General features: G+C 37.7%; 1 protein-coding gene across 2 annotated transcripts; it reads left to right on the top strand.

Annotated features, from left to right (window-relative positions):
• Positions 1–5: 5 nt before the first annotated feature.
• On the top strand, positions 6–17,224 carry rffl (ring finger and FYVE-like domain containing E3 ubiquitin protein ligase). 2 transcript variants are annotated; one of them, XM_066665435.1, is made up of 7 exons: positions 6–263; positions 6,252–6,449; positions 7,211–7,606; positions 10,310–10,375; positions 14,165–14,375; positions 14,645–14,668; positions 14,896–17,224. In XM_066665435.1, exons 2-7 carry the CDS (start codon positions 6,264–6,266, stop codon positions 15,075–15,077), a joined length of 1,065 nt encoding a protein of 354 aa, XP_066521532.1. In that variant the 5' UTR covers positions 6–263; positions 6,252–6,263; the 3' UTR covers positions 15,078–17,224. The 2 variants fall into 2 exon arrangements, with proteins under 2 accessions (XP_066521532.1, XP_066521541.1); XM_066665444.1 differs by lacking the exon at positions 10,310–10,375.
• Positions 17,225–17,951: the final 727 nt, after the last annotated feature.

Genomic DNA, 17,951 nt, shown 5'->3' on the forward strand with positions numbered 1-17,951 from the left:
GTTTACAAAGGGTTACGCGCACGTACCAACGGCTGGACCGTTGGTCTGCGAAGTGGTGAGACTGGAACGAGAAGTTACATATTATTTACTAACAACAGCTAAAACATTTCTAGTGGTATATCTGGACCTTTTAGCCTTCGCTGCCTCTATACACTGGATTACGAGCTTCTTATTTCTCATTCGTCATAGTTCTGCAAAGTTTTAAACCTGAGTTTGGAACGGCTGTGATAAACTAACTTTGTAACTCGGGTGAATGCGGAGAGGTGAGTGAAGCCACAACGACACAACCACGTCACTTCAATTCACTTAGAAACTGAAGTCACAGGAGATTTTTGCGGGTTATGGCCTTGTTTTCAGCGTGGTTTTTGTTTTTCAGCTCTCTATATCCGTGACAGTGCAGAGTTCCTTTTAGTTAACGAGGCTTACGTTGGCTTTTATTTAAAATTTCTGTTCCACATTAATATACAGCACCATTCCAAAAAGATAGTAGTCAATAAGAAGCCAGCTCGAGGTTCATGTGTAGTTTTAAAAAGAAAGTGATATTCAAACCTAGTTAAAGTAATCCGATTGTCGACGTTAAAGGCTTTTATATTTGCTTCAGTGTCTTAAGGTCACTCTCCAGTGTTAACCAAAGGTTTTCCTTGTTTGAATATCCGTGTATTGTTTTTAAACCCTTGTAGACGCATCACGAGCGATGTTAGCTGTTGGAGCCATGGCTGAACTTTTTTGCTTTGAAATTGCAGGGGTCCAAACGGACAACTTCAGACAGACAGTGTTTCGTATGTCATCAAACTAATGAACCAGTTCCACCAACTTGGAGATGGAGCTTTTGAGCAGCAGATGAGTGTCAGTGGAATAAACAGGAAGAGAGGAGGGATTGTCTTAAATGAAGTCGAAGACTTGGGTTCAAGCCACGTATAAGACATTAGGGGTTGGGTTATTTGTTTGTTTGTTGTTTTTTCTTAGACATAACCGTTAAATATAAAGATTTGTAGGGGTTATTTATTGTCTGGGTGGGCACTTCCACTTCTCATGGCAGTGTTTTACCCTACCGTGCTGCTGATATTCTGGGCACTACTCTGAATATTGTACACTGCAAATACACAGCTGGATATTAGGGTAGTAACTTGCAGTCTAAAAACCTATACACAAAATACATTCTATGTTAAATACTTTTAATGGTGCCTATTATGAATCTACTATTCTGGAGTATTGGGTGTTGGAGAAAGAGTTCTGTTGGGTCAGGTTGACATAAATATTTCCTATTTACCTAACAACTCTTTGTTGTTTAAGAACTGAAATTGGGTACAGTCATTCTTAGGGATGTGTGTTATCCACATTTTTCATACCGTGACAAAATATTAACATGGTATACAGTATTAACATGGAGTTGGGGGGTGCATTGTCAGGCTGCATGAGCCTCAAATCTGTGAGCACGTTGTCAAGTGAAGGGTTTTCAGTGAAGTTCAGTTCAGCACAGCCCAACAGTGCACACTAACACGTGTTGAAGATTAAACGTTTCTGAGAGAGATTTCAGCAACTGGAGTTGGAGGAACTGAAAAGTTAAAAAAATAAGCAAAATAAGACAAGCTTTACACAGTCTACAAGCATAAAAAGACAGTGTTTAAAACAGGCACTTGTGTTTTAGCACACCACAGCAGATAGATTTTCAACAAATTCAAGCTCAAATCACAGATATTTAGAGGATAAAGTCTCATACCTGAGAGAACAAAGTAGAGTGAAGGGGCTTCTGCTTATTTTGTCTGCTTACAGCTTCTTTCCTTTCTCATTTGACAAAAATTCAGTGTTAAACTCACTGGGCTCCCAGGCTTGTGTTGTTGTTGTTGTTTGTTTGTTTGTTTGTTTGTTTTTTCACCACGCCCAATTTCAGATTGTGACATCACCGTTCACTGGGCTCCAACAGATCTCCCTCCCTGTGGCTCTCTTAAATGCACATGAATGCACTCTCTGGCCATGCACCTTACTTAGTCAGTTAAGTAACTTGTTTTTAGATTCCGTCCACATTTTTAATGCAGCAGTATATCGTACTACAGTTATACCACCAAGCCCTAATCATTCTCTAACGCGTTATAAGACAAAACTGCTAAACTACATTGTGACAACAAGTAGAACCTATACAGTAAATACAAGGTGTCTGCTACAGATTATGAGTAGGGCACACAACTCAGGAATGGTACTTGTAAACATAATCATTATCAGAAATGAAAATGATTTAAGAAACATCAAAATATTGTACTTTGGTTTAGTGATTTCTAAGTGCATTCTTACTTGTGATAATTATATTTGTCAGATATGCTAGAGGGCACTAACTTGTGTGATTGTGAAACATGGGTTGGTCATGATAGCATGTAATTATATAGCTACAGTATAGTTAGTACATTCAGTATATTTACCTTAAGGTTAATCCCAAAGCATATGTCGGTATTTCATTTGAAGCATTAAAATGATTAAGTTTGTACATTTTATAAAAGCTATAGTCTGTTGAGATTTGGGATAAACAACGTATTTAAATTTGTGGTATATTTGTCTGTACAACTGTAAATTATTTGTGGATTTTTTCAATCTAATAGTGGTATGTTGCTCTGTGAGTTTTGCCAAAACAGTGCCATTGTTAGTTTGGGCCTCTGCTTTTGGACTGTACAGAAACATGGACAATGGTGTATAATTTGGAAAGTCTGCACTGTGAGGGTGCCTTTGTTGCCCTGTTGAATTTTGTACATCCTGCTGCATTTGTGGCTGCTGACTAATGTGGGTGAGAGAAACAATCTGTGGAAATCATCAAACCTATTTTCTAGAATTAGCTTGTTTGTTTGTTTGCTGTTATTTCATTAGCTTTGGCCATTTGTAGCAAAGGGCATGGAAGTGGACAACAAGATAAAGGGTTTTTAAAGAGCATTGTAGAGTAATCCCTGTTTGATAGGTTGGTCTTTATTAGATGATTGCTATTCCATATCAATTCTGCACATAATGTACATAATGAATAAGCCTGCAAATAATATGCATACCATTTAAACAGTTTAGAACCAGTGCTTAGAGTCTTTAATTTTTATTTATGAATTAGAGTGTAGCCATTTGCTTTCTAATTTACAAGCTAGTAAAATAACTCAGCTTTGTCTGTACTCGGGTATAACACTTGTGGCAATCTGTACACAGCTAATACAGATGTGTGTTTTTTTTTTATTGAATTATTAATATTATTTTTATCTAGTAAACTTCAGTTAAGCTGTTTGTGATGCCAAAGTACAATAGCAGTAAGGCCAGATTGACAAGGGCGTGTTAAATATTGCTGTTTGGATTTGACTGTATTCAGCCAGAAGAGCATTAGTGAAGTGTGGTATTAGTGCTGTGTGATTAGTTCTGGATCACAAATGCTACTCCAACATATCACATCAAGTTAGATGGTGCTTCTTTACTCTAGAGAACACAGTTCTACCACTTCCCAGCCCAATGCTGGAGAGACTTGCTACCTTTTAACCAATGCAGCGTGAACATGGTGACCATAGGCTTGTGTGGATATTTCACACCATTCAAGCTGTCTTTGTGGTGCACCTTTTTAAGCAGTTGAATTCACTAATTAGAAATAGTAGCCACATTCATTTGGACATAGTATGCTTTTAGAATGAATAATTCAAAGATGTTAGAGCAGGACATTGAGAAAATTCCGTGGCAACCTTACAGAATAATCTTTGGTATAACTTTGTCTATACATTTGTCACTTTTGTTTCGTTCTTGGTAAGCTCTCGCCCAGTTCCAGGTGAATGTGTCTCTGTCTCCATGGAAGCAGCTGGTTGTCTTTGTAACTGACTACCATTGCAGGCTATTTATAGAGCACCATGGAGGGACAGGCTCACCCTGCTCATACTTTGCTTCCTTGTTATTTGACACCTTAGTTTGTTCTTGCATTGTCTTTTGTGGTTTGGCTCAACACGTGATCTGTGACCAATCTGCAGACACATGGGCTTCCCACTGAAGATTTCACAAATAAAATGTCTCATGTCACATTGATCTCCTTGCTGTTTATGAACATGTGAAATCTGTTTACGTGGTCCACTTTTTAACATTTTACATTTGCTTTATTATAATTATTCACATAATTTTTGACATGTATTTCTGAGCACTTTTGAAGTGTTTTTAATTGTTATTTATTTATATTTTTTAACTAGTTGAGGCATTGTTTACTGGCCTAGTTTACTGAGTTTCATACATAGAATTTATTTTATGCTGTTATATTCAGCAAACTATTTAAACATAATTAAAAATTAAAATCTGTAAATACTGTTTTTTAGTAAGTAAAAAAAAAAAAAAAATTTTACATATTAAATTAACAAAACACCATCATAATAGCAGTTAGTTTTTCTAACAGGCTCTGCTTTTTAATTAAACAAAATAGAAACCATTATGATTATGCCAAATGAAAAATTGCTACACATCTCATTTATGAAGTCTTCATATAGCTGCTTGATGTGCTAAAGCAGTGATTCTCAATTTTGGACCTGTGTGGGTTGGTTAAAGGGTTTTCAGCGCTGTGAGCCTGACGGTGCACACTGACACACAGTAATAAAACCTGTTTCTGCAAGAGCTAATATCAGCGACTGCTGCTGGAAGAACAGAAACGTTTGAAAATTAGCAAAATAAAACTGTTTAGAAGCATAGTTGGCAGTCACACAGATGTTTTTCCAGCGAACTGAGTCTCAAAACACACGTTTAGAAGATAAAGTCAGTCAGTATAAAGTCAAGTGATGTGTCTGAGTATTTTGTCTGTTTTCATCCTCTTTCCTCTCTTCTTTAACTTAAACTCAGCGTTTGATAATTTACTATTTTTTTATTGAAACAATATTTTCAAAAAAAAAAAAAAACAGATTTGAATAACAGACACAGTCTTCAGATGCTACTATTACTTTCAGATGTTTTTAAATTTTGCATGCCGTGTTGCAGACAAAGATGTACTCAGCCAATAGGAGAGTAGCCAGTTTGTGTTTTGTAGGATCTTTCAACGTGGATGGAAGGCCAGTGTTGTCAGTTTCAGCCCACCCTCACATTATGTGGGGAGTCCTCCCACTTTTACATACGAACAAAAAGCATGACAAGGGTTCAGAAAAACAGTGTAAAAACACCATTCTGTATGAAAGCAGATTGACAGAGCAACATAAGATTATAGTAAGGGTACAGGCTTTAAGAGTGATTTTTTTAAAATATATTTTCTGATTCAACATATCATTGTTGCAATAATATATATAATTCTTGTTGCCCTGATTATGCTAACAGCGATTCCATTTATTTTGAGCTCATCTATGTGAGAATATAGCTTTTGATAACATTTTTATACAAGTTACATTTCACTGTGGGTTTAGGATGTAGGAATTGATAGGAATTTTTTTTTTTTTTTTTCCAAAGTGACATGTCATCCCAGTCGGAGCAGTGTTGCATGGCTCCTGTATCTCAGCCTGCACACAGTCTCTGAATTAATGATGGGAGTCCTACTTCAGCTGCCATGCACCAAGTAACACACTGGTCTGCAGATAGCTTAAAGGCTTTCTGACATGGTGTTACTGATAAGTAGAGGACAGTCTAATTTCTAAAACTGCTAGTTCCCACCTGGGTTTCTCCAGCTCAGTTGGTGAATTATGATGCATGGAATTATAGCTGTGGAAAATTTTGAATTCGGTTTCTCTAATGAGGAATTTGATGCACTAATAAAGACAATAAAGATCTTAAAGACCTTACACCAGAATATGTAGTGCAAAAACATATTGCACATAATTCAGTCTTTCATGGCCTTCTTTTGGGGCATGGCTGATGTCCAGTAAAGAAACATACCCAGAGGGTGAAAAACTGTCCCAAGTTGGCATGGACAAGAAAAATCAACTCTGTTAGGGAGACTGGCTTGTTTGTTGTTGTTTTGGGTGGTTTTGTTTTGCTTACTTCATGGCTTATATTTTGTATGTGCTTTAAAATTCCCATGTTAATTTCATGTAAATAATAGAATGAGTGGCTCGGTGGCCTTGTTGCTTGTAGTTAATGGAAAAACATATTGATCACTATAACAGCAAACTGACCCTTATGTGACTACATTTTTTATGACATCTGTTTGAAATGTTGGTTGCAGGAGGATAGATTGATTTAGCTTAGTGTTGATTCAGTTTTTCAAAATTGTAAACAGTGGTGTATGTTCTGTTTTGTTGTCTTCATTCTTTGTGGATTTTTATGTTTCTTTTCTTTTTTTTTCCCAGTAAGTGTAGAGTATGTGGGCCAGTTGTTGTAACTGGTTCTGCCTGGACTCGTCCACCGTGGAGGAAAGCAGTACAATTAGGACTAACTCACGCCAACAAGCGTACACCAACTCTGGCTACAGTAGCTACCCCTCTACCCCACCTCCAGACCACACCTGCAATGCCTGTGGAGGACGCTTTGACACCGTGGCCAGAAAGGTAATGGACCTCTGCTTCCTCTTTCAGACGGTTAAAAATCTTGCTCTTTAATAGATCCTTCTGCTATATGTCAGTATTGATACCGTGATATAGTTATTTAAATATCGCTATATGATATTACCAGTATAGAGCCAATAATTTCTGTAATAATTGTAATGAACTCATGCATTGACACTGACATATTTTGTTTTAATCTTTAGTGTTTTTCTGTGCTTTACACATTACTGAAAATGATGAAATCAATGAAATTTTCAGTTAAAATAATAACCAATTGTATGTTTTGTGTTTTTGTTGTTAAGAAAATATTAGTTTTGTTAAATGTCATTATTAGAGTACATAATAGATTCTCCAGGAATTTCACACACCTATGTGTAATCCTATTCCTGATTCACTGTGATATTTCTCAATGAGTTAAGCTGTGAACTCTTAAATCTGCTGAGAGAACAAATGGGCTTTTCTTGTTACATCTGTACACAGAACTGTATCATTTGAAACAGAATTTGTTTGTTTAATTTGCATACTAGTACCATTCTAGTTAGTAAACTCTTATTTTTATTGTATTTATGATTAGTTAAATGATTTGTAGCATAATAGTTTGTTAAAAGCATTTACTAAATTAATATCACAAGTTTTTTGGCTTGAATTTTAGATCAGTCTAAAATTGAGATTTCTATAGAATTTTTGATGTTGTGTAGTACTTAATATAGGTAGCTTACAAGGCTCGACTCTATTGACTTGGTTTACTCTTTTGCATGCCACAGCACATATGTGTGGACTGCAAGAAGAGCTTTTGTGGCCACTGCTCTGCTCAGTCAGCTCCCCATCCTCGTCTGTGCCACACCTGCCATCGTTTCCATGGCACTATGTTTGAACGAGCAGAGCTAATGAAGCTAAAAGTGAAGGACTTGCGGGACTACCTACACTTGCACGAAGTTCCTACACAAATGTGCAGAGAGAAAGAGGAACTTGTTGACCTGGTCCTTGGCCAACATACACCTACCTCTGACACCTCCACACCAACTGAAACACATGACCAGACACACTCAACTGTGCAGGAAGCCCCCTCTATACCAACACCAGCTACAGTGCTGCACAACACAGGGACCAGCATTACAATGGAAGTGGGTTCACATACTGAGACAGCAGAGGACGAAGAGGTAGGATAAAAGAGAGAAAATGTATTTCCTCAATTTTGACAATGTTTAAAATGCACCCTTCTTGTTACCTTTGCACTAGGAGTACGAAAATGTATTGTGCTTAATAATGGTTGACTATGTTTATTTACAAAGAAAGCAGAATTCTTGTGTTATTTGATATTATGCAGAGCAGTGCATGCAACACTGAATTTAAATCAATGTAATTTTTTTTTTTTTTTTTTTAAATGTGTTCTTTTTGTCTGTTTTCAAAACACTGACTGGTGGCTAGGATTGGGTATTGTTCGCATTGAACCGATGCCTGTACCAGTACCAGGAATTCGACACCAGTACCCAGTAATGTTTTCTTTTATGCTCTCTGTAATAACAAATGTCATTTCAGTTGTAAGCTGTGATGACTTAATGAGACTTAGGCCTACTCTAAGACATGAAACAAAAGTCCCAGCTCAAAGTTAACAGTTGTTTGTGTAAAGTTTTATTTTCACAAAGAAAAAAAAAGTTTGAGTAAAGAAAATTCCTCTATATAATAGAGGAATATGCATTTTGAAGAACACTGGATTTCTTTGAGATACTTAGCTGATGATGGAGAAGCTGGAAATTCCTCACATAAATTTATATAAAGGGACTTGGCTTTCAGGCTGTCATTCAGTACACTCATCAGGTTTAGGTGTATATATACACTGCTCAAAAAAATAAACAGAACACTTAAAAAACACAATGTAACTCCAAGTCAGTCACACTTCTGTGAAATCAACCTGTCCAGTTAGGAAGCAACACTGTGTTGAACCACTGAATCAATTTCACTGAATCAATTTCACCTGCTGCTGTGAAAATGGAACAGACAACAGAAATTAGAGGCAATTAGCAAGACAACCCCTATGAAGTAGTGGTTCTGCAGGTGGTGACCACAGACTGGCTGATGTTTTGGTCACTTTGCATTTTGTCAGTGCTCTCACCCCTAGAGGAAGCATGAGGCAGTGTTAACAACCCACAGAAGTTGCTCAGGTAGTGCAGCTCATCCAGGACGGCACATCAATACGAGCTGTGGCAAAAAGGTTTGCTGTGTCTGTCAGCACAGCGTCCAGAGCATGGAGGAGATACCAGGAGACAGGTCAGTACACCAGGAGACATGGAGGGGGCCATAGGAGGGCAACAACCCAGCAGCAGGAACGCTACCATACAGCCCAACACTGTGAGGGGGATTGGCATTTCCCAGAGAACACCAAGATTGGCAGATTCACCATTGGTACCCTGTGCTCTCCATGGATAAGAGCAGGTTCACACTGAGCACATGTGACAGACGTGACAGAGTCTGGAGACGCCGTGGAGAATGCTCTGCTGCCTGCAACATCCTTCAGCACGCCCGGTTTGGCAGTGGGTCAGTACTGGCGTGGGGAGGCATTTCTTTGTAGGACCGTACAGCCCTCCATGTGCTAGCCTGAGGTATCCTGACTGCCATTAGGTACCGGGATGAGACCCTCAAACCCATTGTGAGACCATATGCTAGTGCACTGGGCCCTAGATTCCTTCTGATAAATGACAATGCTAGGCCTCGTGGCTGAAGTGTGTCAGCAGTTCCTACATGATGAAGGCATTGATGTTATGGATTGGCCTGCCCCTTCCCCAGAACTGAATCCAATCGAGCACATCTGGGACATCATGTCTTGTTCCATCCACCAACGCCACGTTGCACCACAGATTGTGCAGGAGTTGACTGATGCTTTAATCCAGGTCTGGGAGGAGATCCCTCAAAATGTGTTAATCATGGTCTTAAAAATCAGAATGATGTAGGGGCCACTGAGAACATTCTGAACTAATTCCCATATAGTTAGTAATGCAGGGCATCTGGGCCCTTTAAAGCCCCTGGGGACCTAAATCTGGGTTTTCTTTGCAATTAAGTTAATCTGGCTCCTAATGAACCCCAGTGTACATGTCCTAATTAATTTTATTAGGTATCTTCTTAAAGTCTAATAAATGTCACCAGGATTGCACAATGCAGAATTGCAGTCGTAAAATGGGTAAAGCTTCTGTAACCTTTACCCTGACCAATCACAAGGCTAAGATGGCGCCATCCTAACTTCATCTCAGCAACTTTGCACTTGAGCCCAGTCATACGGATCATTACGCTGTATAAACCCAGCACTCCTTTTGAGCCTGAGACTTAGTTAAAAAAGCACTCTTTCCAAGTTTTCCTTAAAACACATTCAATGGGAATAGGTGACATTGCCAGAAATGACGCAGTACAGCGCCACCTGGTGTATAATACATCGCTATGGTACTGTACTGAATGTTTCGTGTTGTTTTAATTCATATTTTTGTTTCATTTGAAGCACTATTTGCAAAGTATCCAAGCTACTTAGTAACTTTATGAACTCTACACTATGGCATTAGGACTATTGTAATATCCTCCAATTTTGTTTTACAAAACATAACGTGGAAGTTAAACTGCGCATGACTATTGCGAAGAACACTGTTTGAAAAAGTAATCACACCTCAAACTACTCAATTTGCTGTTGCCCTGAGTTTGTGTTACTCTAGAACAGATTTGATGTGAATCTGTGCTCAGTAGTATAGACACAATTTGTTAGGGACCTTTAAAAGTACACACTGTGGTATCCAAACTTATATATATATAAAATATAGTTATACATGGAGGCGTGTTAGGTATGGCTGTGTGGCTAACTCTGTGTGACTTTTGACCTTTAGAGCCCATCAGTGGCAGAGGAACCAGTTCAGGTGGACACAGAGCTTCAGGGGGATCAGGAGTCCCAGGTAGCCTTACTGTAGTCTTAAGCCAGTGTTCAGTCTCCCATTTGCTGAAGAAGAGGACAAAGGCATTATTTGAAATCCAAATCTGTATTTTGTAAAATAGTTCTTTATCCATAACTTAAAAATACATTTTGGAACAAAATTTACATCGAGAACTTTGTTCAGATCTTGAGATGTCCTCCACTTCAGTTCCTAGCCAGCCCTTGTGATACATGCTTTTTAAAATAAGTTGTTTTGTGCTGTCTAAAGTTTCCTTCAGCCAGTCTTCTGTCCTAATCTCAAATCTGCTCTTAAAAATGTCACCTGGTTTGGAATTTTGCTTTGTCTCAAATATCCACACTATATTTAACAGAGCTAATAGGGTCTGATACACAGGGTTCCTTCACTTGCTTCCTATTAATAACAACTGCTGTATGAACTAATAAGAAAACAATGTCTTTGATGCAAAGCAATAAATAACACGTCCTTGTGGTGTAATTCCTAACAATGAATATGAAATGACACTTTTCCGTTGCATGGTGCTTACTCACATCAGTTATGGCTCTACATGCTTTTCAGTGACTGGTAACTTTTCCTCTAGCACAATTCGTTCATTCATTCATTGTCCGGAATTGCTTATCGGGTTCAGGGTAGTGGTGAGTCGTGGCCTACACAGAATAATAGGAACACACTCTGAATGGGGTGCCAGTCCTTCATAGGGTGACACACATTCACTCACACCTAGGGATACCTTTGAGCTGCCAGTCCACCTACCAATGTGTGTTTTAGGATGTGGGAGGAAACCAGAGCACCCAGAGGAAACTCATGAGGACACACCAAACCCCTCACAGTCATCCTGGAGCTGTGTGAAATCACACTAATTGTTGTACCACCGAGCCGCCCTAGTAGAGTTCAGTCCTGATAAACATAGACAGTAACATCACAAATCACCATCTCTAACAGGGACTGCAGGCTTTGAAAACCACAACAACAGTTTTGTGTGTGTTTTCTATTATTTATTTATTTATTTTTGATTTTGTGACTGAACATGACTCAATTCAGACAAATCGGCAGTTTTTTTTTTAGTTTTTTTTTATTATTTTGTAGTACGTCTTGGAGTTTTTCATCTGCCACCAATACAAGAACTATTTGAACCTTTTATAAAACTTGGTAAGTTTGGCTGGAGCTCTGCATTTCGTTGTGACTGACAAGTCTCTGGCCAGTTTGCATTCTGCAGGGTTTCCATGTTTTGTCTCTACTGCACTCGTTTGGAAGTCGAGTAGATACCATGCAGTGGAAAAGCGTCATATGTGTATGTGAGTTAGTTAGTTCCATAAGGTACTTGGCATCTAAAAATCTGTGATTGAATTGAATTATTCTATAGTCTATCTGAAGTTATAATAAGAGGCCTTATTATAAGAGGTCATCAGATGATCATTCGCTCTGTTTTCTAATTTCCATCATTTTTAGAAGAAACATTTTAAGTGAACATTATGATAACTATAATGGTCTGGTCATGATTGGTTTTTTTTTTTTTTTTTTTTTTTTTTTTTTTTTACACGCTTCAAGAAATTAACAAATAGTTGAATTATTAAATTGTTTGGGGGTTCTCTCACCTTTTTGTGTGTATATGAGGAGGGAGGATTTCTTTTTTAACTTTTGTCAATTTGAATGCTTCAAATGCTAAGCACTTAACTTTTGCCAACTCCAATTTGCATGTGATCTTACTGATTGTGTTAGGCTGTGGTTCCTGTGGCCTTTAGGGGAAATTTCCACTTTGTTTCACAGACTCTTTTATACAGGAATCTATGTTCATGTGTCTCTTTTAATTTCTTTATTTTTGAGGTTACATAATCAGGAGTATAAAGAGAGACACATTTTCTATGCTTGAAAAACCTGACCATGATATTGAGTGATGTAAGTTATTGATATATCTGAATTTATGTCATTTTGACATTTCTATTGGCCTGGGAAATGATCTGAACTTTTAAATGTTGCTCTCCAGAGCACTTAATCATATTGTCTACCCTCTGAATTCCTTGTAAAGTAGCTTACTGGAAACCCTGCTTCCAAACAACTGGCTTGACTGACTGCCTGTTATGATAAAACTAAACAAATTTCACCAAATAACTAACTCATGAGTGCAGACCCATAGATCTAATCAACTATACACACTCTTAATGTACACACATGTATACCAGTTGCAGTCATTGAAGTGCCTTTATCGTTTGTTTAAAAATGTTGACAGTGAATTTTGTAGGTCACATGCTATTGAACATAATGTGCTTTATCATGTAACCAATCATGGGACCAAGTGTTGTATGCCAGGCAGCACAAGGCCTTACATTACATCATGTAACACAAGGAAGAACTTTCTCCTTCCCTTTTGTTCTATTTCTACTTTACAGAAGCCTCTCTTACGTAAGTTAATAAAAACAAACATATATTTTAGTGAAATAATATGTGCCAACCTAAAAGTGCATGGGTTTACATATATATTTTCACAGTTTTGCCCTTGTTTCATAACTGTTCAGCCTACATCCTTTTATTTAAGTGACTGGGAGAGAAACATCCTTCTCCCTAATAACTACATTTATGGCAAATCGTGAATTTGTTGATCTATACAACCTGTGTGCAACCCGTTAAATATGAAACTTGAGGTTTATAACTTCAGATGGCTTTATGGTCTACTTTTAAAATGTACAAATTTCTGAGATTTTAATTTATAAAATTTACACAATGTCATAAAAACTTTAGTGTTTGTTTTAGTGTCTAATGTGGCCAAACAGGAGCTTTATTGCTAAAGCTAAGTGGGACACACTGACATTGTAATAGAGAGACTTATCATCACTCCTGGGCACTCATGATGAACTGAGCTGTGGCTCATTCTGAAAGCAGCCATTCTGAACAGGGCTGTTTATGTTGGGATTCCTATATTATTTTGGACAAAGCATGTCACAGATGTTTCAATCAGACCTCAGGGAAATTTGTAAACGTGGGAAAATGTATAGTTTGTGCCCTTTTAAATCTATTTGTTAGTGTCAGCAAAGTAATGGAAATTTAAAGATGTCCATGACAGCGCTAGTCTGGGACAATGATTTGTTGGAACAGGCTTGAAATTAGATGAAGGATCCACTGCAATAAATAAAATGAATAAATATACATAATACATTTTGGAAAATAATACAAATTGATAAAATAAGCCACTGAGACACCAGTTCCATATCATATTCCATTTAATATCAGGCAGATTTATAACTTCTCTTCAACTGGTCTGCTCATGGTGGTTGCCAAAAATTAGCTGAAATATCATCACTGTCCAAAATTGCAAATGTACGGGAGAAGGGAAAAACCTTCAATTCAATTCAATGGAAGTCAAAAAATATTTTATTCTCATTAAGTTTGGAGCGTTTGTATTGAGTCATTCATCATGACGTTTCACCACAGTGTGAAAGGCAGCTGCTGTGTGATGTAATAAACTAAAAATCAACAAAAATGTAGATACATGATTTTAATAGGATAGTGACAATATATTTGTTGATGTGCAATGCAAACGAGAGAGCATGAGGGTTTGTAGCACTTTGCATACTGTGTTGTGGTTTCACTATGAGTTAAAGGAAGACTCTGTGTCTTGTAAGCTAGATTGTGGTGACAATAAAATCATCCCAAAATGAAAGTATACCATTAGGCTTTTCTTCAACTCGCTCATGTTCATGCAGGTTGACAGAGGCACGAATCTTGCTTTTAAAAATGCACTTTGAAACCAAGAAAGAGCTTGATTACATATGTACCCATACTCCACTTTCTTTTCAGTCATCAGATTCTGAAGAGGCCTTGCCCACTGGCCGACGGGCATCTCTGTCAGACTTGGGATCGGTGGAGGACATTGAGACTCTTAGTGTGCGACAACTAAAGGAAATCCTAGCAAGGAACTTTGTCAACTACAAAGGCTGCTGTGAAAAATGGGAGTTGATGGAGCGGGTTACACGCCTCTATCACGACCAGAAGGATCTGCAAAACCTAGGTGAGGCATGCATACGATGTGTAATTTTCTATATATATAAACCCTCAATTGGCCCTTGCCACTGTCAGTCAGATCCTTATGCTTTGTCCTGTTTCGAACACAAACTAGATTAGCATATGCACAAATCAGAGTTGATCATGTCACCCGTCAGTGGTTTTAAACTTCTGGCAGATTGTTTTGTCAAGATACAAATTATTATCTTTTTAATAAAGGTGTTCTTAGTTTGCTTGCTGTTGCTCATTCCCACAATGATTTTAACTCTTTTGCAGTTGCTAATACCAATGATGGAACAGGTAAGTCTAGGTTTACATTATATTTATTTCAATCTTGTTTTGGTTTTAATTGATTCTGTGAAGTTTAAAAAAGCAGGTGAATGTAGCATGAAAACTCTTACTGGTATAGTTGTCTCCCTCCTGTATGGGTGGAGAATCAAAAAGCTGTTGAGAAAGTCCATTTATTCACTCTGTTGTATACCATGTTGTGCATGTCAACCTTTTCTGTTTTCTTCTGTGACATTTAGATGTAAAAACTGGACCTAACGGAGAAGAAAATTTGTGTAAGATCTGTATGGACTCCCCAATAGACTGTGTACTGTTGGAATGTGGCCATATGGTCACTTGCACAAAGTGCGGCAAGCGCATGAACGAATGCCCCATCTGCAGACAGTACGTGGTTCGGGCTGTGCACGTTTTCCGATCCTGAACCAGCACTTGTTGAGATGGGAGCAGGAATTGTGATCATCGTGTTTTTTGTTTTCTCTTAGCATATTAATGCCTTTACCACTTTTGGCTCCCATAAATCGCCATCGTGATCCAAAAGTGATACAGTTCCCAGCGTATGTTTAGCTGAAGTGTGACTAATGAAAACTGGACACCCTAGCAATAAGAAATCATTCTCATGTTTCTGTTTTGTTTTTGTTTATTTTTTGAGGGGTTCGTTAATTAATTTTTATAGTATGCAGAATGATATGAGCTGCTTGATATGCTTTGGGATGTAATTTAAATTGTGAAAGTGTCTATGGAAGAAACACATTTGCTAACAACTCCAATTTCCAGACTCCAAAGTCTTCTGCGTAATTGTTGCACTTGTTGAGTTAAATGCAAAGGCACAAAACATGGGTTTGTGTGGGTGTTTTTCATTGTTGCTGCTCTAAGCTACTGAAAGTTTTGATGATGTAGTTTAAACTCATCCTCACAAGACTATTACTGGTTCAAATTTTGTTTTTGGGAAGCTACAAATTGTATGTATCTTTCCCCTTATGCATTTTTGAGTGGTCAAGATAAAGAACAAAACTGGATGCAAATTCAACTGAGCTCCTCAAGTCTGGAGGCTCTTACTTCATGTAAGAGTGTAGTTGATTACTGATTTTTAAAACTACACTGAAATAAAGGGAATTTGAGTGACGTTTTGGCAAGGATTTTCTTTGTGATCTTCTGTATCATCCTTCAAAGCAATACTGAAAATTATTTTTTACCTCTACCAAAAGGAGTGGGTTTTTCTGAAGTGTTTCAATGAAATGGTTTCTCTTTGAAATGCTGGAATATTTAACTAATAGAAGCGTTTGTGGAGTGTCTAGAACAAAACTCATTCTTTTACATTTTAAAGCATGAGCTTACTCATCTTTCTTATAGTGCGTATGTGTGGTTTCAGATTTAAAACAACAACAAACATGATGCCTTAAAATGTCCTGAGACAACATCGCTCAGTATGGGTTTGTGTTCAGCACTTTGGGTACTCCAGAATCTACATCAATTTCACATTTAAATACTTAAAATACATTTCCATACTCAAATCGCCCAGGTGAAGTCAGAGATCCTGCAAGTGCATTTTGTTTTATAGCCTCTTATCTCTGCAGCATCTTCTGAGGAAGTAGGTGTGAGATATTAGCACTGTGTTCTATCATGAAGGGAAAGTTCAGATAAGTGTAACAAAACAAGATTTAAAAGCTTTTTAAGTTGCCGCAAGGTCCATGCAATGGCTAAATGATTGCTATTAATTCTCAGTGCCTCAGAGATTTCCTAGATTAGGGTACAGAAATGAGCAAAGTCCTCAGCTACTAGTGCTGAAACACTGGAGCGGAAAGCATTGTGCAAGAAACTTGTCTTTACTTGTTGCTCAAAGAGAGCTGAGAAAATGCGGAATGTTTCTGGGCTAACACAATGGTTGAGTTAATTACAGAATCTGATCACCTACCTTTATCCACTATTGTGTAATAGACTTTCTAGGTATTAATAAGTGCTCAGACCCTTTTTGAGGTATCCAATTAATACCCATTAAACCAAGACAGATGTCCTGTTGTTTAAAAATAGAGATGTGACTAGTTTGTTATGTATGTGCTATTAATTGGGGGGGAACTTTTTTTTTTTCTTTTTTTTTATTCTTAACTTCTGTTGTGAAACTATTAATTCTTCTGCTAACCCTTACTCAGGTTGAGCAAGGCAGCTCTAAACTCTAAAGTGATTGCCTTGGGACTTTACTCCCAATAGAAAGTACTTCTCCCACCTTTGTTGCGATGGAGAAACTAGAGTAGGAACTTGCACTGTTCTCATCATTAGCAATTAAAGACAAACTCTATTTTAATGCCTTCATTTTCTGTAATTGTGACATATTAATAGGATGAATAAGAATCATCTTATTCATTGGAAATCATTAAGATTAAAGTAATTTTGCCTCGAATGATGTGAGGTTTTATTTTGTAATGTTAATATCAAGTAAGTGTTTACCTTTTTTTCTCTTAGCTTTTTCTGGTGCATCACTGGTTAATTCTGAGAACATAATTTTACTTTTCAAAACCTTCATTACCAAATGGAGACGACCTGTGTGTTCATAATTGGGAAATGTTATATTAAAATATTTTGAATTTTTATTTTAATTATTATTGTGTTGTTGGCTTGTTTTTCTGCATTTGCAAGAAGTTGTGATGATATGTCGAAGTAGAACCAGTTCGACTGGTAAGATGAGCACATACAGTGTCTAAGACAAGATCATAGTGGACAAATGTATCAGATGGTCATTATATTTAGCTGAGAGGTAAATAGCAGACAAGAGAGCTGGGTGGAGCACTTTTAATTATAATTTTTTTTAATCAGGCTACAGGTTACTGTTAACATGTTTTCTAAATGCAGTGACTCATCGTCCAGAAGTACAACATTATACATTTAACCCAGATTAACTATATGACATGAGGATCAGCTCCATTTATATTAGAGGTGCACTGTAGTTCAGCTGTTGCTCTGTTTACTTGTTGGCTCCCTTTCACTCTATTCTTTAAGTGTCAGGACCACCACAGAGGAAGATTTAGGTGGTGGATCTTTCACAGCTCTGCTGTGACGTGGTGGTGATAAAGCTAGTGCGTGTTGAACTGCTAAGAGTGGATCAGACACAGCGGTGCTGCTGGAGCTTTTAAATGTCACTTCTGAACTGTGAATTGTCCACCAAGCAGAAGCATCCAACAAACAGCGTCTAGTGGGTGGCACCCTGTGTCCGCTAAAGAGGGACTGCAGCACAACCAACACAAACTCTGCAGCTAATGTGTCTGACTTTACATCTACAGCATGGACCGACCAAGTGGGTATG

The sequence above is a fragment of the Hoplias malabaricus genome, chromosome 1 (genome assembly GCF_029633855.1).
Source record: "Hoplias malabaricus isolate fHopMal1 chromosome 1, fHopMal1.hap1, whole genome shotgun sequence".
NCBI classification, from domain to species: domain Eukaryota; kingdom Metazoa; phylum Chordata; class Actinopteri; order Characiformes; family Erythrinidae; genus Hoplias; species Hoplias malabaricus.

Excerpts from the sequence above, each read along its gene's own strand:
- rffl (XM_066665435.1), top strand. The coding sequence starts at position 6,264 with ATGTGGGCCAGTTGTTGTAACTGGTTCTGCCTGGACTCGTCCACCGTG. Across the intron at positions 14,376-14,644 it reads GAAGGATCTGCAAAACCTAG|TTGCTAATACCAATGATGGA; the intron begins GTGAGGCATGCA and ends ACTCTTTTGCAG. Across the intron at positions 14,669-14,895 it reads TAATACCAATGATGGAACAG|ATGTAAAAACTGGACCTAAC; the intron begins GTAAGTCTAGGT and ends TGTGACATTTAG.